Here is a 21,539-nt window from a genome sequence, read left to right as displayed (position 1 = left end):
GGGTGGAATGTTCTATAAATATCAGTTAAATCTATCTGGTCTATTGTGTCATTTAAAGCTTGTGTTTCCTTATTTCTTTTCTGTTTGGATGATCTGTCCATTGGTGTAAGTGGGGTGTTAAAGTCCCCTACTATTAGTATGTTACTGTCAATTTCCCCTTTCATGGTTATTATCATTTGCCTTATGTATTGAGGTGCTCCTATGTTGGATGCATAAACATTTCTAATTGTTATATCTTTTTCTTGGATTGATCCCTTGATCATTATGTAGTGTCCTTCCTTATCTCTTGTAACAGAGATAAGGTCTCTGTTAGTCTTTATTTTAAAGTCTGTTTTATCTGATACGAGTATTGCTACTCCAGCTTTCTTTTGATTTGCATGGAATATCTTTTTCCACCCCTTCACTTTCAGTCTGTATGTGTCTCTCGGTCTGAAGTGGGTCTCTTGTAGACAGCATATATATGGGTCTTGTTTTTGTATCCATTCGGCCAGTCTGTGTCTTTTGGTTAGGACATTTAATCCATTTACATTCAAGGTTATTATCGATATGTATTTTCGTATTACCATTTTCTTAATTGTTTTGGGTTCGTTTTTGTGGGTCTTTTTCTTCTCTTGTGTTTCCCACCTAGAGAAGTTTCTTTAGCATTTGCTGTAAAGCTGGTTTGTTGGTGCTGAATTCTCTTAGCTTTTGCTTTTCTGAAAAGCTTTTGATTTCTCTGTCGAATCTGAATGAGATCCTTGCTGGGTAGAGTAATCTTGGTTGTAGGTTTTTCTCTTTCATCACTTTAAGTATATCCTGCCTCTCCCTTCTGGCCTGCAGAGTTTCTGCTGAAAAATCAGCTGATAACCTTGTGGGGATTCCTTTGTATGTTATTTTTTGTTTTTCCCTTGCTGCTTTTAATATTTTTTCTCTGTATTTAATTTTTGTTAGTTTGATTGATGTGTGTCTTAGTGTGTTTCTCCTAGGGTTAACCCTGTATAGGACTCTCTGTGCTTCCTGAACTTGGGTGACTATTTCCTTTCCTATGTTAGGGAAGTTTTCCACTATAATCTCTTCAAATATTTTCTCACACCCTATCTTTTTCTCTTCTTCTTCTGGGACCCCTGTAATTTGAATGTTGGTGCATTTAGTGTTGGTGCATTTAGTGTTGTCCCAGAGGTCTCTGAGATTTTCTTTTCATTCTTTTATCTTTATTCTGCTCCTTGGCAGTTATTTCCACCATTTTGTCTTCCAGCTCACTTATTCATTCTTCTGCCCCAGTTATTCTGTTATTGATTCCTTCTAGTGTATTTTTCATTTCAGTTATTGTGTTGTTCATCTCTGTTTGTTTGTTCTTTAGTTCTTCTAGATCTTTGTTAAACATTTCTTGTATTTTCTCAATCCATGCCTCCATTCTATTTCTGAGATTCTGGATCATCTTTACTATCATTACTCTGAATTCTTTCTCAGGTAGGTTGCCTTTTTCCTCTTCATTTATTTGATCTTATAGGATTTTACCTTGCTCCTTCATCTGTGACATGTTTTTTGCCTCTCTTTTTTTTTTTTTTTTTTTTTTAATGAGTGGGATTGTGTTCCTGCCTTACTGGTTGTTTGGCCTTAGGCTTCCAACACTGGAGCTTATAAGCTGTTGCTTAGAGCTGGGTCTTAGTGCCAAGATGAGGACCTCTGGGAAACCTCACTCTGATGAGTATTCCCTGTGGTGTCTGAGGTTCTCTGTTAGTCCAGTGGTTCAGATTCGGAGCTCTCACTGCAGGAACTTCAGCCCTAACCCTGGCTTGTGAACCAAGATCCCACAAGCTGCATGTGGGGCAGCAAAAAAAAATGGAGAACAATAACAAGTAAAAAATAAAATTAGACTAGGAAACTAACAGATATGTTAGAAAGAATATAAAAATAAAAATATAGATGAACCAACAACCAGAAAGTAAAAAAGAACCACAATAATAAGAAAGAGGAGGAGAAAAAAAAAAAAAAGGTGGAAAAGGCCTTGGCTGTGGAGGTCAGAGCCTAAGCAGGGGTAGGGTTTGGGCAGTGGGCAGGGCCTATGCTTAGGACCCACAGGGCTGGAAAAGGCCCTGGGAGGTGTGGGGGGTTGGGGCTTAGGCTCAACGGAACAGAGGAGCCCAGGCCTGCCTCCCGCCTGTGGTCTCAGAGGGCAGGGGACACCATGTGGGAGCCCAGCAGGCTTCCAGGGCCCGAGTGGGTGGGACCAACACCCTCTGCTCCTCTCCTGCTCTGGATGGATGGATTTAATGATAATGTCCCTTTGTCCAGCACTGCCTGAATCTCCCTTTTTAATGTCAGACCTTCTTAAGGGCAGGTCTTATCAAATCTGGCCTGGCCCTGTCCTCAGCTCATAAATTAGTTCATAAATCATGGGTTTTAGGATCTCAAATGATAACATGAAATAGTCTGCTGACACTCTGAAACCTACTACCTTGGTGCTGTGAGAAGAGGTCTCTGTCCTGGTTCAGCTACATACCTGATAGCTGAATTTTTTTTCCTGGAGCCCTTACCTTGTTCTCAGTCTTTCTAAAATATCTAAGCAACATCTTACCCTTTGGAATTCTCATGCAGAGTGAATCAATTTCCTGGTTTTCTACCTAAGTACGGAGATTAAGGTAGACTCTTCCCCATACCCAACAAGGAGTTTCTGCTGTAACAGAGTCCTATTAAGAGATTTAGACCAAATGTACCAGCCAGACCATGCAGCGTTTTTCCACAAGGGTGAAGGACTTTAGTTACCAAGACATTGGTTTCTGAATCTTATCAAAGGACTAAATTATTGCTGACTTCATATAATAAACTGGGAAATATTTTGGTCTCTTCTATTTTCAGAAATATTTTGTGTAGAATTAGTATTATTTCTTCCTTAAATGTTTGCTGGAACTCACCAATGAAGTATCTGGGCCTGTAATTTTCTTAGTGGAAAAATTTTTAACTGTGAAGTCAATTCCCTTAATAAATAGAGGGTTGTCTCTTTCTTCTTTATTAAGTTTTGTAACTTTGTATCTTTCATAGAAGTTATACATTTCTTCTAAATTGTAAAATTTGTTGACATAACTATGTAGGATCTATTTTAATTCCTGATACTGAAGATTTGTATTGTCTCTCTTTCATTTCTTGATTGGCCTAGCTAGGAGTGCATCCATTTTGTCGATCTTTTCAAAGAATAAGGTTTTGGCTTTGATAATTTTTCTATTGTTTTGTTGCCTTTTTATTTCATTGAGTCTTGCTTTCATTTTTACTATTTACACTAATTCTATTAATTATATTTTTATTATTTTATTTTTTATTATTTTTATTTCCTTTCTTCTACTTACTCTGAGTTTTGGGGTTTTTTGCTTTTCTTTTTCTAGTTTCTTGAGGTGGAATGTTAGGTCATTGATTTTTGAGTTTTCTTATATATGTACTAAAAGCTATAAATTTCCCTCTAAGCATTGCCTTAGCTGTATCCCACACATTTTGGTGTTATATTTTAATTATCATTTACTTTGAAATGTTTTATAATTTCTTTATTAATTTCTCCTTGACCCATACATTATTTTTAAGTGTGTTTTTTAATTGCCAAATGTCTTCTGTAATTTAATTTACTACTGTTGTAATCAGAGAATATGCATATTTTGTATTATTTCAATCTTTTAAAAGCTATTAAAACTTGTCTTATGTTCCAGCAAGTGATCTCTCTTGGTAAATGACCCATGTGCCTTTGAATGTGTAGGTGTAGTGTTTTTTAAATATCAGGTAGGGATGTTTGATAGTGTTTTTCAGATCATCATATCTTATGGAGTTTTTGACTGGTTGTTCCATCAGTTGATGAAAGATGTGTATTACTATAATATTAACTAAGTAGACTGTGAGAAGTAAAGGATAAATATTATAATCTCTGAAGCAATTATTTAAAAAACAAACAAAGAAAAGTAGTTAAAAAGCTAACAGAAATTAAAATGGAATTTTAAAGAATAAATAATCTAGAAGAATAACAATAAATGGTCTAACAGAAAATAGGAAAGAAGAAATAGAGGGAAAATGGAAGAGTGGGAAGTGCACAAACAGAAAATAAATAATTAAATGTTAGATCAAAATCCAACTATACCAATAATTATATTAAATATTAATGGACTAATAAGTCTTGTAAAAAGGTACAGATTATCAGAATGGATAATAAAAGCAAGAACCCACTATATGATATATGAGACACACATTAAGTATTATGATACAAATAGGTTAAAAGTAAATTGATGGAAAAAGATATAGTAGGCATACAGTAAGCATTTGAAGGCTGGAGTGACTATATTAATATCAGATAAAATAGATTTCAAGACAAAGAGTACTATCTGTGACAAAGAAGTACATTTCATGATGATAAAAGGAGCAATACATTAGGAAGACATAACTATCATAAATATGTATGCATCTAATAACAGAGCATCACAATACATGAAGAAAAATAGAATTAAAGGGAGAACTAAATAATTCCAAAATTGTAGTAGGAGAACAGTCTGGTACTCCATCATGGTTACTTCATCATGGCCAAAATGGAAGTCCCAATTATTAATTTTTGTATGTTGTTTTTGTATGTAGTAACAATGCAAAACTCTTTTAAAAATTGTAATAATTATAGGGAGTCCTTATGGATGTTCTATGTGCACAGTCACATCATTTGCAGACTTCCTCATTGTGTTCCCAGTCTCACAAAGGAGGTGGAGGTAAACAAGGACCAGAGAGGCAAGCTGTATTTGCAGGAGGCAGCCTGCCTCTGCGGCAGCTGGTGAGGAGAGGCACCACAGCTTCATATTTCTATTGGCTAGAGGGAAGAAAAAGCGGAGGAAACTCACCTATAAAATCCTGGGTCAGGGACTTCCTTGGTGGTCCAGTGAGTAAGACTCTGTGCTCCCAATGCAGGGGGCCTGGGTTTGATCCCTGGTTGGGGAACTAGATCTCACATGCATGCCAAAACTAAGAAGTCCGCGTGCCACAACTGAGTCTCTGTGTTGCAACTAAGAGCCCACATGCCGCAACCGAAGATCCCGCATGCTGCAGCTAAACATGCCGCAACGAAGACCTTAATTAAGATTGCCATAATTAAGACCTGGTGCGGCCAAAATAATTAATTAATTAATTAATTTGTAAAAATCCTTGGTCATAAAACAAACTTTCATCTGGCTCTTTTTGAGATCTGTGGCTATGGTGTCTCCTCGCCTTGGTTACCTCCTTTTGCTTCCTCCTGTACCCATCCTTGTTCAGTGTCCACTAATTTTGCCATCCCTTCCACCAGCCAGCCCTGCCATCCATTTCTGATTTGAGGTTTTAGCAGCTTCTAGTTCTACAAAAAATGACATTTGTAATTTTGGCTTTCATTTTCAATGTTGAGTTTAGATTATTTCCAAGAATAGAAAGACAAATGCTGATTTGTACATCAAACCATAATCCTTCCACCTGTCTATTTTGGGATTATAAAAAGTATAGAAATCTTTCTTGTCACCAAGTTGCTAATAAGATCTGCTGCTTTGCCAGTCTGATTTAATGTGTCTACTTCCTGTTAAATTCGTTTTTTTCCAAACTCCACTTTTCCTTTCAGTGGCACAACCCTTCAACCAGGCTTAGAATATTCATTTTTAGAAAAATGATTTACTCCCCTTCATTCGTATTCACTTCTGATTCCTTTATCAGTGATTCCCTCATCCTAGCTGGCAGGCTGAACTCATCTAATGGCAGCTTGAACTCTGTTCCCAGAGAAAGGCAGGCCAGCAGATAATATCCTAATCTTGAGATGGGGATATAGTGTTTGATTGCAACCGTCACAAGAAAGAGCTAAGAAATCTGTTAAATGGTATTACTGGAGAGTATTTACCCAGGGCTCTCCCCTAGGGGAGTTCAAGAAGTGGGCCCCATTTAGGTGTCCAGGATTATTTTCTTTCCATCCAAATGCATGAATCCTACAGAACCCTGTCCTCTTATTCTGCTAATTGGATTGGCCCAGCTTTCTCACCTCATTCAAGTTAGTCTTGGGCCTTGTTCCTCTTCTTTTAGCCTCATCTCAGATAGACCTACTAGGTGGTTCTACTCTGTTTCTGACATACTTACCATTTCTGCCTTATTATTCTGAAAGTTCATCCAGCCCTTTCACCTGCTGGACATGGTATATGTGAGCCATAGCCATGTTTGGACTTGATCTGAATGTTGGCTTATACCTAGATCTATCCTACTCCCATTCCAATTCTTTTTCTCTTCTAGCTTGTCCTGAAGCAAATAGTCTGATGTATTCCTAGGATATCATTCAGACATAGTCATACCCAGAGGAGTTTATTCTTGAATATGCATTATTTATCTTTGACATAAAATGTCCTTATAAATAACGTGTTGTTCAAGTGAAATTGAATTGAAAAAATGATGGCAACATACTAGCCAATCTTTTTTTCTTTATCCTTTACTTTCTTGTAAGTGTGCAGTGGTAGGAAATCGACTGCAAATGAAGTGAAAATGGAGATTTACTCACAGGAAAAGCTTTAAAAATTTTTTGTAAAGCTGCAAGAGTGACCAAATAAAATGATTTTTGTAGCAATTTTTGAGTTTAAAATTCATTCAGTTTAGAGAACAAACGAATTGGAAGTATTAGGTACTTTGGAAATAAGAAATGTTTAATTCAAATTTAGAAATTATTTAATGTTTAAGACAATGTTTAATTCAAATTTAGAAATTATTTAATTCAAATTTAGAAATTATTAAAACAAATTATTTTGTATAGCCGCTATGAAAGAGGATTACAAATCTGTTGAAGATACCACAGGCGAAACATTTACTGAAGGGGAAGAATCATATTTAGGGGATGATGAATCCTATGTGGAACATTTGGAAGGAAGTTCAAGTTCATCTCAAGATGATTATGTGGAAAGCATTGGAAGTAAGTATTACTGGTTTTCTATTAGTACTTGTCACTGTTTTAACTGAACAGTTGTAAATCCATAAAAGAAATGGTTGCAGGAAGTGTGGAGGTGATAAAAGAAAGAGCATCAAACATATCCTGATAGGGTGCTGTAGCAGCTCTGGAGTTGTATATTCTGAGTATCACATACTCTCATACTGGGTTTTTCTGGGGAGTGGGATTGTCTAAGGAGTGATCTATCCCACATTAGTGAGACTAACTCTCCCTTAGAACTGACCGTGCACTGTTCTTTGAGACTGCCGGAACCATGCAGGGCTAGGCGTTCACCCCAATGCACACAGGCGTGTTGCCTCTTCTTCCATGCTCACTTGTGGGTGGCATCCTATGTCCAGGCCAGAAGTAGTAGTTACTGCTAGAGTATTATGGGCTACGTACATTCCTCCTGTCTTCATGAAATACGATTTTAGGATTGACCAGACACTCTTCTTAGTTAAAATATTTTTAATTTTTTAGACTCTCAGTACATGGAAACTCCTGTCCCAGATGCAGAAGAGGCAGAGGAGGAAGTTAAGAAGAAAATATCAGAAAGCTTCTTCTACGATTATATGGAGCTGGCTTCGATGCCTTTTGTGACTCCGGATTCAGACATACCGCTGGATCTTCTTACACTTGTGTATCCACTCCAGTTACATATGTATAATCTTGGAATTTCAGCTTTTTAGGTCAGGGGTTGGCAAACTGCAGCCCATGGACCAAATCTGGCCTCTGGCCTTTTTCCCTAAATAAAGTTTTATTGGAACACAGCAATGCTCATTCATTTACATGCAGTCTATGACTGCCATCACACTACAAGGGCAGATTTAAGTAGTTACAACAGAAATCATCTGGCTCACAAAGCCTAAAATATTTACTACATGGCCCTTTGCAAAAACAGTTTGCCAACCCCTATCTTAGGTAATTCTAAGAAGCTTAAGATAGATATGCTTGATCTTAATTTAAACTAAGCTTTTGTTAGCTTTTGTTAGATGCCAAATAACCATAAAGAGATATAATGCTTTTCTGGCTGTCCTTTCAGGAGATGTGATGTGAAGGAGACCAGGAGGCCTCTTATCCCCATTTATCTCTACCAGATTGGCACCCCTTTTTCAATGCCTGTTAAGTTAAAATCATTGATCTCCCTGCTTGAAACGCTGACATGGCCATTGTCAGGCATTACTGCTTTCGCATTATTTACCAGATGAGCTACAGAGAAGACAGCCCTGAGGAAGTGGGCACAATATAACCCATTTTCATAGAAGAATAAAATTCTGTGAAGAAAAGTAAAAGTGGGATGATTAACAAGGGGATTTAGGGTTTGCCATCACTTTATGATGTTAGGTTTGTGAGGTGCTAGTTAGAAGACAATTTCCATTAAGGCCCTTGGTTAGCAATTTAGCATGCCTACCCTCAGAAGGGCAGTGGTTATGACCGCATGGCCCAGACACTGACTGGCCCCTTATAAAAGGGGTGCTGAGAGGGGAAGGGCAGTGTACTTCCTGACTCAGTTTTGCTTTTTATGTAAAAATAGAACATGTTATTGTTATTATATCTTCTAACTTTATTTCGATCCCAGGTGTAACTAAAACTAATTCACCCTGAAATTCGTAACCTGGAGTTTTCTCTCTTGAGGGCCTTTTTTTTCCTTTGTGGCCTTTGGACAGGTTACTGATAAAAGTTATGCTGTTGGCCTTCTAGTCGATTTGTTTCAAATGAAGTGGTTTATTAGTCACTTAGAAGCTTTTCCTGAAATGCACGTGCTCTGATAGCTTCCTGGACCTACTGCATTATTTCCACGTGGAGAGGGGCTTGGGTATATATGTACTCTGAAAAAGCTCCTCGGGTAATTTTGATTGTTCTGCCTTCTCCCAGCTCTCAACACTGGGGATTTGGTGCTTCTGAATACAAGGATCTCTGTATTAGAGAGATATGCCTAGCCTGTAAATAAGGGAGTCAGAGGGATCTTGACGTTTGGCTCAGTGCATGAATCCTTTCTACTCATGCTGGAGGAGTGGCTGTATAAGCTATGGACTTGAACACTTTCAAAACCAGGGCAATCACAAAGCAGCTTATCCCATTTTTGAATAGCTTACATTATTAGAGAGCTCCTCCAGGCCTTGAATTACAATCTGCCTTTCTGGACTGTCCTGCGTTAGACTTAGTCCTACTCTCTAGAGATGAAAAAATATAATCTCTATTTCTTGTGAGAAGCTGTAAGAAGTCTGCTCTCGTGTATCCCCATATACCCTTTTAATTCTTCATCTACTTCAGTTTTAACATGTGTGTCTTCTAAATCAATCAAGAAAGTATAATTTATAAAATATCACCTAAACCACAGCATAATTTATAGAAGACACTAAACAGCACTTAAGACAGTGTTTAAACACCACTTTAAAGTGGAGGTTCTAGATGGACATGGACAAACAGCGAAGGCCCTGGGCCTCTGATAGGAAGTTAAGAATAGGTGCCAAAAGAGAGGATGAGATAAAACAGAAGGGAGATGAAGGTATGTCAGAATACATTTTAACATTTTCAGAGCCCTGCTTAGGGACTGCCTTGTCCTCTGGGGTTTAAAGGGAAAGATCAGACTCTAGTTATTCATTCATTCATTCATTCAACCGAATAGGCTCAAGACTCTGTGGTAGGCATTCCAGGAAACAGATGAATAAGAAGCAGTCTCTGCCCTCAAGCAGGTTGTGATTGATTTAGAGGGAAAGTGTTTGGCAAGCTACAGTCTAACCCATTTCTGCATTTGAAAGGGCCTTCAATCAAAACAGCAGCAAGTAAGAGGGAGTTTCCCCCTGAAATTACAGATGATAATATTAGATAAATGATCATGTCTCCGATTCCCTGCTGTCATCCAAGTTAGTGAAGGGATGGTAGCCCGCTTCTACCCTCATAGTTAGACATTCTTCTAGCCCTTTAGAGTATTACACTGGCACCTGGGAAAAGGGAAAGGAGAGAAGGAAGAAGGAAAGGTGAGAACAGTAGTTTAGGGAGAGGGAAAAAGAGGGTAGGCAAAACTTCCTGCCCCATACCAGGCTCTGTAAAGATAAGGGGCTGTAAACTCTACTCTTTATTTGTGAGGCGGCCCCAGGTATTCTCCATGAGGGCAGAATAGCTTCATCTAGATCTTGGATCACATATTCATTTGCATTTCTATATAAGATTCAATTTTAGGCGTTAATGTCTTTTAAATTTATAAAATTCCTTTTTCTTGTACAAATGCCCTGAAATGTTCTCTCTCTCTTTTTTCAATTTAACTATGAGGCAGTGAGATAGGTATAGTTACTTGTAGTTAGTTATAATTTATATATTCTTCACAATTCAAATGGCATTAATTAAAATTTGCTCTTCCTTTTTTACATTCTACATATCGTTCTTGTTAAAAGTTTTGTATAATTTCTTTCTCTGAAAATATTTACTTACAAATAAGGGGAATCGTCTAAAATCAGACTGAAAAAACAAAACAAAAACAAGGGCTCAAGAAATAAGGATTGCTCCAGTGATCCTTCAACTTTTGTGTTCAGCAATGAATTCTTGGAAAATAAGAATATATCTACTTAAGATACACTACATAATATATTTCTTTGGCAAACTATAATTTTTTAATAGGTTGATCTCATTTAATTATTACACTTATATCTTGGGTTATATTAATTTGAGCTTGAATGTGATAACAAAGTACACTTAAAAAATGTTTTATAGCTCAGTTTTTTAAATCTCTGTTTTGAATTAATGCAGTTTTACTCTATAGCATAAACGCACACACACGTATATACTCATCTGCACAGCTGTACATACTAATGATCTTGGAAAGGATATGTTAGCCTATTTATTTTATATACTTATATATTATGTATTATTTAGTCAATTTTTATAATTTTCATATGATTAAATTTCAATTATATTTATGTGAATTTATTACAGTAGTCACATTGTCACTGGTGTGTCAGAATTTCACAAACATGTCAGAATTTTAAACATCTTGTCTTTCAGCATCAAGGAAGAGGCCTACATGATCCTTTTACTATGTTCAGTCAACAAACTAGACAGGCTTTGGGAGTACAAAGATGGCAAAGACAGACTTTCTCTCACATTATAATGTGATTTAGTTTTAGCAGGAGAGAGGAAAATGAAATTATTTAGGGGACTACTTTACTCTCTATAGTACCCAAATACAAAGTTTATTTTTTATTGCAAACAAAATTAATGTGCTTTCAGGGTTTTCCTAGGAAAACTAAAAGACTGAATCAGAGTATGAGAATTTTCACCTAATTTAAAAACAAGATTACATTAGTAATACAGTAAATAACTCTAAGTTTCAGCATCAAATTCAACTACTTCAACCCTGGATCTTTATCTAACTAAGGGTATGGGTTTTAAAAATATATTCATTTCGTTACTTTTCCCCTCTCTAGGATGGTTATGTTGTTTCACTGGTTTTCCTTTGCAACTTTCCCTCAGACATTCCTTTGGTTATGACTGCAGAAAGCGGGCCAACCTACAACTTCTGGACAGCAATATGGTGTTGTACGTAGCTGGGAACCAGCTGATCCTTCTGAATTTGAAAACCAAGGAACAGACCTACCTGCGAAGTAGCAGTGGCAGGGGAATTGGTGTCATTGGGGTATGCCTTTAGTAACTTAGAAAACAAAAATCCATCCATGTGTTTGTTCTGTGGACCAGCCAGGCTGTGAGGAGGGATTACATGAGATGCACAGCAGTCTTTATTCTAAGGCATTTTCAATTCACGATGACAACCACTACGTTCACTGACATTAGCTCCATGCAATATTATAATATTATATTAATAATATTATCATCTCATTTTGCAGATAAGGAAACTGGGGCTAATAGAGGTTGAGTGACTTTCCCATAGTCATGCAGGTTTTTCACAGTAAATGCTATGTTGCTATTCTGCAAAAATACTGAAATGAATAACACAAATGATAATTCACATAATAACTAAAGCTAAGTGCCAGATAAAAGAGTTGAACATTAGGAAATGAAGCATAAATTGTACATTCAGTAGTTTCAAGCAGTTGACAAAAAGATCTGTGTGTGATTTCGAGTCTGTCTCTTCATTCCTCCTCAGGTGTCTGTCTCCATCAGTCGTTTTCTTTCTTGTATCTTCAGCCTTTACTTCCTTAGGCATCCTCAGCATAAAAGCATACTAAATCAACTTGTTCTCATTTTAAAAGGCCCCTCTCTGGGAATTCCCTGGTGGTTCAGTGGTTAGAACTCCGTGCTTCCACTGCAGGGGGCGCGGGTTCAATCCCTGGTCGGGGAATTAAGAAATCGCAAGTCGTGTGCACAGCCAATTAAAAAAAAAAAATGAGGCAAAAGCAAAAAGCTAGGTATATATACACAAGTACATGCTACGGTGGCACCAGCTGTTGCAAATATTCACAGGCCCGACATGAAGGCTCTGTGGAGGAAGTCGGTCGGGACCATCTCAAAGTACCATGAGCCCTGAGGTCCCCCCGCATCTGCAGAGGACTGAGCAATATCTAGCCTGCTCATTTTTCTATCACTTTGTGGCCAACGATAGCATTGAAATGTCCGTTTTTCTATTTTGTGGCACGATAATTTGGTTTGAGGTCAGTAGTTAGGGGTGTAGTGTGAACAAGAATGCTAGCCCTAAACCTCACCCTCCTGGACCCTGAGCGCTTGTGTGTCGGCGGGGCTCTTCTCCGTGTGTGCTGGGGCTTGCTGGTGTCCAGACAGTGACAGGGACCTTCCTCCACTGTCCATGTCACTTCAATTTTTCTGAAATAGTTATCCATTTGTGGATGAGAAATGCTCTTGTGAGGCTATGAGAAAGCCATGAGAAATGTGGTTTGGGGGATATAAGCTCTCTTCCAGAAAAGACAGGGTGAATTTATGTGTTGAGTGTAAGTAGATGTCTTGCTTGTTCTAGCTCTCCATTAAAAATAAAGCAAAACACCAAACGCAGGGTAAGCAATTCATCTAACTTAGTTGTTCTCAAAGAGTGGTCCCCAGATTCAGCATCACCAGCATCACCTGGGAAATTGGTAGAAATGTAAATGCAGAATATCAGGTCCCAGCCCCAATTTACTGAATCAGAAACTCTAGTGTTAAAGCTTGCAATCTGTGCTTTAATAAGCCCTGCCTGTGATTCTGATGCCTGCTAAAGATTGGGAACCACTGTTCTAGCTCTTCTGATGGCAATTAAAAAAATTGTAGAGTTAAGACATGACTCTCTTAATGAAAGTAAAACTTAAAATGAGTATTCTTCTAGTTTTCAGTTTAAATTATATCCATTGTCAAGTATTTATTAGATGCCCAGTTTTGAGTTTTCTATTAGAGTGGATCCTAATAAACAAATTATAAAGTAACAGATGCTAAATACTGTATTAACTGAGTGATTTATATGATAATCTCCCTTTCGGTGCTTTAGTGAGGTTTTATCTTTTATAGGTTCACCCCCAAAAAACTTACTTCACAGTAGCAGAAAAAGGAGTTTTCCCCAAGATTATCATTTATGAATATCCTTCTTTGAGGCCCTACAGAATACTTCAAGGTGAGTCTAGTAGAATCTTTAAAATATCTCACGTTTAAGGTTAACAACATTTTGAAGATGTAACATTATTGTAGCAGTCGGGGTCCTCCAGAGCAACACAGCTGGTGGGAGATAGATGAGAGATTTATTTGAAGGAACTGGCTTATGTAATTACGAGGGCTGGCAAATCTGAAGTTTGTAGGGCAGGCTAGCAGGCTGGAAATTCTTGGGAAGGAATTGATTCTACATCTAAGGGCAGAACTTCTGCTTCCTCAGGGAAACCTTAGTTCTGCTTTAAGTGCTTTCAGCTGATGGGATGAGGCCCACCCAGGTTACCAAGGATAATCTTAACTGATTATAGATGTTGACCACATCTCCAAACTATCTTCACAGCAACGTCTAGATTAGTGTTTAATTGAATAACTGGGTACTATAGCCCAACCAAGTTGACACATAAAATTACCATCACAATTATCTTACAATTCTGTTTTCCATATAATTAATTTCAGTAGTCAATTTTAAAAAAAGATTTTATTTTTCAGAGCAGTTTTTAGGTTTACAATAAAATTGAGAGGAAGTTTCAGAGATTCCCACATACCCTCTCCCCTCACCCATGCTTAGCCTACTCATTATCAACATAGCTCATCAGAATGGTACATTTTTTACCAAGGATGAGTCGATGTTAACAGTCACAATTACCCAAAGTCCGTAGTTTCCCTTAGGGTTCACTTGTGGTGTTCTGTATTCATTTAGACAAATGTATAATGACATATATCCATCATTATAACATCATTCAGTATTCTGAATAGGAGTTTTCCCAAAGCCTGTCCTAAATATCGTCTGTGCTCTGTCTATTCATAACTGCCCTACCCTCTCTGGCAACCACTGATCTTTTATTGTCTCCATAGTTTTGCCTTTTCCAAAATGTCATAGAGTTGGAATTATACAGTACGCAGCCTTCTCAGATTGGCTTCTTTTACTGCGTACTATGCATTTAAGCTTGCTCCTTGTCTTTTAATGGCTTGATAGTCCATTTCTTTTTAGTGCTCAATAATATTCCATTGTCTGGATGTACTACATCTTATGTATCCGTTCACCTATTAAGGGGCATTTTAGCTGCTGTCATTCATTTCAGTTACATATAAGCTTATATATAAGCATTCATTTCACTTACATAACACACACACAGACATAAGCATACATAATCAAATACATTATTGCTTTTATTTTGAACAGTTATCTGTTACATCAATCAAGAATAAGAAAAATAAAAGTTTTATTTTACTTTCATTTACTCCTTTGATTCTCTTCCTTTATGTAGATCCAAGTTTCTGACCCATATTATTTTCCTTCTTTCTAAAGATCTTCTTTTAACATTTCTTGCAAGGCAGGTCTGGCAACAGATTCCCTCAGTGTTTGTTGGTCTGAGAAAGTCTTTATCTGTCACCTTTTTTTTTTTTGCTGTACGCGGGCCTCTCACTGTTATGGCCTCTCCCGTTGCGGAGCACAGGCTCCGGACGCGCAGGCTCAGCGGCCATGGCTCACGGGCCCAGCCGCTCCGCTCCGCGGCACGAACCCTCGTCCCTGCATCGGCAGGCGGACTCTCAGCCAGCGGGGAAGCCCTATCTGTCACCTTTGAAGGATAATTTTTCAGGGCGCAGAATTCTAGGTTAGTGTTTTTTAGGTAAGATTTTTGTCCCCCCTCTTTTTCTTTTTTCCCCAGTATTTTTTTTTCTTTATCTTTCATTTTCTGTAGTGTTTCTGGGCATTTATCCTGGTTGGTGATCTCTGAGCTTCCTGGATCCATGGTTTGGTGTGTGACATTAATTTGGGAAATTTCTCAGTCATTATTGGTTTAAATATTTCTTATGTTCCTCTTTCTTCTCCTTCTGGTATTCCCACCACACATACATTACACCTTTTGTATTTGTCCCACAGCCCTTGGATATTCTGTTCTGTTTTTATCAGTCTTTGTTCTCTTTGCTTTTTGGTTTTTGAAGATTCTATTGAGATATCCTGTAGCTAAGAGTCTTTCCTCAGCTGTGTCCAATCTAGTAATGAGCCCATCAAAAGCATTCTTCATTTCTGTTACAGTGTTTTGTTTTTTTTTATCTCTAGCATTTCTTTTTGGTTCTTTCCTTAGGATTTCCATCTCTGCTGACATTGCCTATCTGCTCTTATATGTTGTCTACTTTATCTGTTAGAGCCCTTAGCATATTAATTATAGTTGTTTTAAATTCCCAATATGACAATTCCAACATCTTTGCCATGTCTGGTTGTGCTGCATGCTTTGTGTCTTCAAACTGTCTTTTTTTTGCTTTTTGGTATGCCTTGTAATTTTTTTCTGGGTAGCCAGACATGATGTACTGGGTAAAAAGAACTGCCTTGAATAGGACTTTAGTCACCTGGTGGTAAGGTGTGGGGCAGGGGAAGCATTCTCTAGTCCTGGGATTAGGTCTCAGTTTTTTGGTGAGCCTATGCCTCTGGACTGTGAACTTCACAAATGTTTCTCAGCATTTTTCTCCCCTCTTAGGTAGGACAGGATGGCTAGAGTGGGCTGGGTTGGATATTTCCTTCTCCAGGTCAGTTAAGCTCTGATAACATTCCAACCGTCAGGCTCTGGTTAATTAGTTTCCCCTGAGGGCAGACCTTATTAAGAAGAACAGAGGCTCTCGGGTATTTCAAAATGGTTCCTTTTCCCCTCTTTCTGTTGGAAGCCTGGGGGAATTTTTCTAGATGTTTTTACTTTAGGAATCTGGTCAACTCCTGGAGGTAAATCTCACAATATTGTTGGGGCCACCTTATGACTGGGTCCCCCTGGAGTTTTTAATTCTCAGACTTGTCCACAATGAGCCTCCAGCAATTCGTCAGTTAGAGTTCATGTTTTACTTCACCGGCAGTGGTTCCTTGAGCTGTTCTGGCTGTTGCTGCTTGGAAGCCTCTGCTCTGGTGAGTTGCAAATCCCTGTATTTACCTGGTGGTCTCTCCATTCTTGGGGGCAGAGGTTTGCCCTGGTTCCTTTCTTCTCGTATAGATCCAAGAAGAGCTGTTGATTTTTCAGTCTGTTCAGCTTTTTACTTGTTGTTAGGATGGAATGGTGATTTCTTAGCTCCTCACACGCATAACCAGAAACCTGAAGTCATCAATTTTTATTTCGTGAAATTTTCAGTGACAGATTTTAAATTGATTTCTCTCTGCCGTCTAATATGCTTTTGCATCACCCTTCCCCGCTTCATAAAGTAGAATGTATTCTCAAAGTGTTTTTCTCATGCAAAGTGTGATTAAGATTTCTTCATCCTCCCCCCTCCCCCCATATCATGTAGTTCATTCTACAGCCAAGGGTGATGAGTGATTTTGGAATTGTTTCTTTAGGGGAGTCTTGGCATTCTTCCACCAATGCACACCACTAAGGGTGCTCTCTCTCTCTTTTTAAAATTTTATTTATTTATTTATTTGTGGTACACGGGCCTCTCACTGCCGTGGCCTCTCCCGCCGCAGAGCAGAGGCTCCAGACGCGCAGGCCCAGTGGCCATGGCTCACGGGCCTTTTGCTCCGCGGCACGTGGGATCTTCCCGGACCGGGGCACGAACCTGCGCCCCCTGCATCGGCAGGCGGACTCTCAACCACTGCGCCACCAGGGAAGCCCTCTCTCCTTTTTTTAATTTAAATAATACACTTTTGAAAAGTAAGTGCTGTCCGTGTTCATTAGACTTGCATTCATCTTTTCATCCTTTCAGATGGGACTGATCTGGCCTATGCATATGTAGACTTTAACTGCGATGGTACCTTGCTGGCCTCTGTTGGTGGCAGCCCTGACTACACACTGACAATCTGGAATTGGAAAGAAGAGCAGCCCCTACTGAGGACAAAAGCTTTTTCCCAGGAAGTGTTCAAGGTTACTTTCAATCCTGAAGATGACGAGCAGCTTACTACATCGGGATCCGGCCACATCAAGTAGGTTGCGTGACTGATACAGGTGCTAGTCATTTATTGTTAGGGTCTTTTCTAAGAGGATTGACCAGCTGGAGACATTTTTGCTGATGTTGTTAACATTAGGATAATTTTTAAATGTGTTATTTAAAAAACTAACTGTAGTGCAGCTTTTCTAGTTGGGTATGGAGATTTTATTACTGAAAACAGCATAGATAAAAGAAGGGCTTTTGAATTTTGCTTGCTGCCTTCTTGTAGGCTTCACTTCCTAAGAGAGTTTGTATAATGTCTTAGTAACATTGGCATGCTGTGTCCAAGTTCATATTGAACTTTCATATCCACTGTTCCATGTGTTGTAGTGATACTGTGAGATGGATAAGTCATCTTGATGTCTCTGAACTCAGTCTTCACTTGTAGAATAAGAATTATAACAGAACCATTCCTGATGCAGGACCCTCAATACTAAATGGTAACAGAGCCTACTCTTGATCTCAGGTCTCTGGGTGTTTTCCACTATATTATACCCTTTGTTCTTTGTTCAGGATGGAATTGATTTTGTCCTTTATTTAACAACCTTCTAGCACTACTCTTGAGCTGCCCTTAACTTGATTCCCAGTGTCTCTTTATGAGAAAGAGGTTTTTTTAATCTATCTTAAATTCATTTCATTCCAATTTAAGTCTGGTCCTTTTGAAATATAGAATAATTGAACAGATTTTTAAATCTTGGGGGAATTGTCAACTAACTCTCTGCTGGCTATAGGTTAAAAAATTCTAATTTTTCCATTGCTTACTAGAGTGCATATTTTCTATGATAGACCTTGAACAATTTCATGTGTGGTGTGCTGTAAAAGAAACAGAGGAAATGGAAACATGATCAGGGGACCTACAACAGCCTTGGAGAAGGGTGTTGGTCATTTAGGCTCTTGGCTTTATATTATTGGCTTGTTGATACTGTCCATTATCTATTCTACATCCAGTTGGTAGGCCAGATTCTTTCATTTTTCTACATGGTTTTTCATCATTCTGACTATTCATTTGTTTAGATTATGAATAAGAAAATATTAGTAACTTAACATTTATTGACTTTATGTGCTAGGCACTGTTCTAAAAGAGTTTTTCAACAATTTCATGAGGTTGGTGCAAATAATATTCTCAGTTTACACACGAGCGAATGAAAGTACAATGTGATCAAGAAAATCACTCAAAGTTACACAACAAGTAAATTAGAACTTTTGGAAAACTTTTATATCCTCTAAAGTGGTACTATGCAGTAGAACTTTCTGCTAGGGTGGGAGTGTTCTGTGCTGGCCAATCTAGTAGACAGTAGCCACATGTAGCTATTGAATACTTGAAACTGGTCAGTCTGAATGAAACACTGATGTTTAAATTTTATTTAATGTTAATTACTTTAAGTCTAAATTAAAATAGTCAAACGTGTGGCTATTGCATAGGAGAACACAACTCTAAAATGTAAGATCTGCAAAGGCATGGAATTTTTTCTTTTTGGACTATTTTGCTCGATGCCGAATTCATATTGCCTAGAACTTTGCCTGACAGGTAGTTGATACTTAATACATTTTAATTGAATGAATGGATAAATGAAATAATATGTGACTATGAAATATGTAAGTGTTTGGGTGACATTAAAATTAATAAAATTTCTTTGAGGTACATTCAGGCTCTTATTTGTTGGCAGGTTCTGGGAAATGGCTCTAACATTCACTGGCCTCAAGCTTCAGGGTTCATTGGGTCGATTTGGCAAAACAGCCACTAATGATATAGAAGGTTACATGGAGCTCCCAGATGGGAAGGTGAGTACAGCTACTATTCTACAATAATGAAATTATTGAAATGAAGTGAAGTGATATATATATATATGAAAGCAGTCTAAAAAGCACTGCCAGTATTGGCAATAACAGATACTATAATTGCAAATATAATGAGCTTTTAATTTTACCTTTTCAGATTATCAATTTTAATTCTGTGAAATTTTCATAATCCACATGTACATATCATTTTGTCTTTACTAAATATTATATACACATATAAAGTATGTGAGCATTTTCATATATTCACATAGTACTGGTCACTTTTAACTATGTCATGGAGTTGCAATGTTTATAGTGTTTATCTTTCCCTTCTCTCTTCTTTGCCATGATCCTCCAAGAGGACTTACTGGGTCAAAGGTTATATACAGTCTTGTGGCTTTCGCTTTTATACCAAATTATTGTTCAGGAAGATTGAGCCACTGTATAGTGACATCTACAACACTGCAATTTTAATCTGTCAGTTTCTTCTTCTTATAAAATTTATAGACATATTGCCTATAGGATCAGTTCTCCATTAATATTGTATAAGGCTTCCTATTAGGACGAGTTATATAGTATTATTTGTGGTCATCTCAGTTATAAGAAAATGCCAACATACAAATATTACTCTGAGGAACCAAGTGGTCTAGTCATTGCCTAGTGGAATATTCTTAATTTGAAATCATGGTGTATGGTAGGAAATAAAAAGGCTTGGGTGCTGGCTAAATTATAAATTATATATCCAAACCTATAAGATGATAATAAATCATTCCAGCTTCAAATTCTGTAAGAATTAAGCTAAAGATCATTAAAAACATGGTATGAGATATATCTGAAAAAGGTTCAGAAGAGTTTGTGTAGAGGTAGGGGAGAAAAGAACCCATTTTAAATGAAAGAGCCACAAAAGGAAATATTTAGAGTTAGGAGTAAATATTACATATTTAGAGGATTAATTGGAGTACTCATGTTGGGAAGGAGTGGGAAATGAGATTGAGAAGTATGGTGGGGCCCTAGTGTATGAGGACTGGAACAGCCAGGCGGAACTATTAGGTTCTGGAAGAGTAGAGTTGCAAATGAAAGAAGTTATATATAAATTTGGCCACAAATGCCAAGCATATTAGAAGGGAAATGTGGAGTCAAGGAGATGAGCTCAGAAGGAAGATACTGCTTTTATGTAAGAAGAGAAAATGAGAGTCTGGACTCTACTCAGGACAAATGGAAGAGGGAAGCTAGACATGAGTGACATTTCAGAAAGAAATGCCTTATAGGCTTTGGTGACTTTTGGTGGTTTTAGTTACTGGACAGAAAAAAAGAAGTCTAAGTAAAGACAAGTGGGCTGAGGCTTAATAGGTAAAATGGGTAGAATAGATAAGCATAGGTAGACTGGAGAAGTAGAAAAGACTGAGTCAGGTCATAAGTTCCTCTAGGTGAGAGGAAAATGGGGCTGCAGAGTCCTCGAGCAGGCAGGCAAGAATTAGATCAGAGTTCCCCAAAGGGCATCGCCTGCAACATTCTTTTGCACAGAAACTCTATGAAAAGACTTTCCTGGTCAAATTCCTTTGCAGCTAGAAATTTCTCATGGTGATTCCCAGTGAACACTTCTGTATGAAAGCTTCCAAGGGGGGCTTCCCTGGTAGTGGTTGAGAGTCTGCCTGCTAATACAGGGGACACGGGTTCGAGCCCTGGTCTGGGAGGATCCCACGTGCCGCGGAGCGACTGGGCCCGTGAGCCACAACTGCTGAGCCTGCGCATCTGGAGCCTGTGCTCCGCAACAAGAGAGGCCGCGATATTGAGAGGGCCGCACACCGCGATGAAGAATGGCCCCCGCTTGCCACAACCGGAGAAAGCCCTCACACAGAAACGGGGACCCAACACAGCCAAAAATAAATAAATTAATTAATTTAAGAAAAAAGAAAAAAACGCTTCCAAGGGGTCCTAGAGAAAAGAAACTTGTTTGACTTTGTTTTCCCTAGCATATGTCTTTTGAGGCAGCATTAGTTGGAATGGGAGGTTTTGAGCCACAGCGCGTGGTTTAGAACCCTGACTCCTCTGAGTAATTTTGGGCAACGTACTTAACTGTTCTGTGCTTCAGTTTTTTTACTTTATAAAATGGGGAGAGTAATAGTCAGGACTTCCATCATCAGCCCAGATGGTTCCTTTGTGCAAATGAGAAAAACTGTCTCTTCTGGGAAAATAAAGTACCCAACCTGTACAACAGCACATGGTATCCTTGGTAAATGTACCTAGTTCATATGGCTTTTAGGATTAAATAACAACATATGTTAAGTGCTCAAGCACTGCTTGGCATGGAGTCAATCCTCTATTAGTATTACTTATTAGTTAAACATCTTAA

General features: G+C 38.2%; 1 protein-coding gene across 1 annotated transcript in view; it reads left to right on the top strand.

Annotated features, from left to right (window-relative positions):
• CFAP44 (cilia and flagella associated protein 44) overlaps positions 1–21,539 on the top strand; it is a 133,781-nt gene that overhangs the window by 6,672 nt on the left and 105,570 nt on the right. The window contains exons 3-8 of the mRNA XM_060010633.1: positions 6,749–6,904; positions 7,400–7,559; positions 11,390–11,552; positions 13,367–13,469; positions 17,186–17,402; positions 19,075–19,189. Coding sequence (XP_059866616.1) covers positions 6,749–6,904; positions 7,400–7,559; positions 11,390–11,552; positions 13,367–13,469; positions 17,186–17,402; positions 19,075–19,189 — 914 coding nt within the window. The remainder of the gene's footprint in view (positions 1–6,748; positions 6,905–7,399; positions 7,560–11,389; positions 11,553–13,366; positions 13,470–17,185; positions 17,403–19,074; positions 19,190–21,539) is intronic.

This window comes from Delphinus delphis, chromosome 4 (assembly GCF_949987515.2).
Source record: "Delphinus delphis chromosome 4, mDelDel1.2, whole genome shotgun sequence".
NCBI lineage: Eukaryota > Metazoa > Chordata > Mammalia > Artiodactyla > Delphinidae > Delphinus > Delphinus delphis.
Note: the sequence above shows the minus strand (reverse complement) of the source record. Positions and strands in the feature narration are given on the sequence as shown.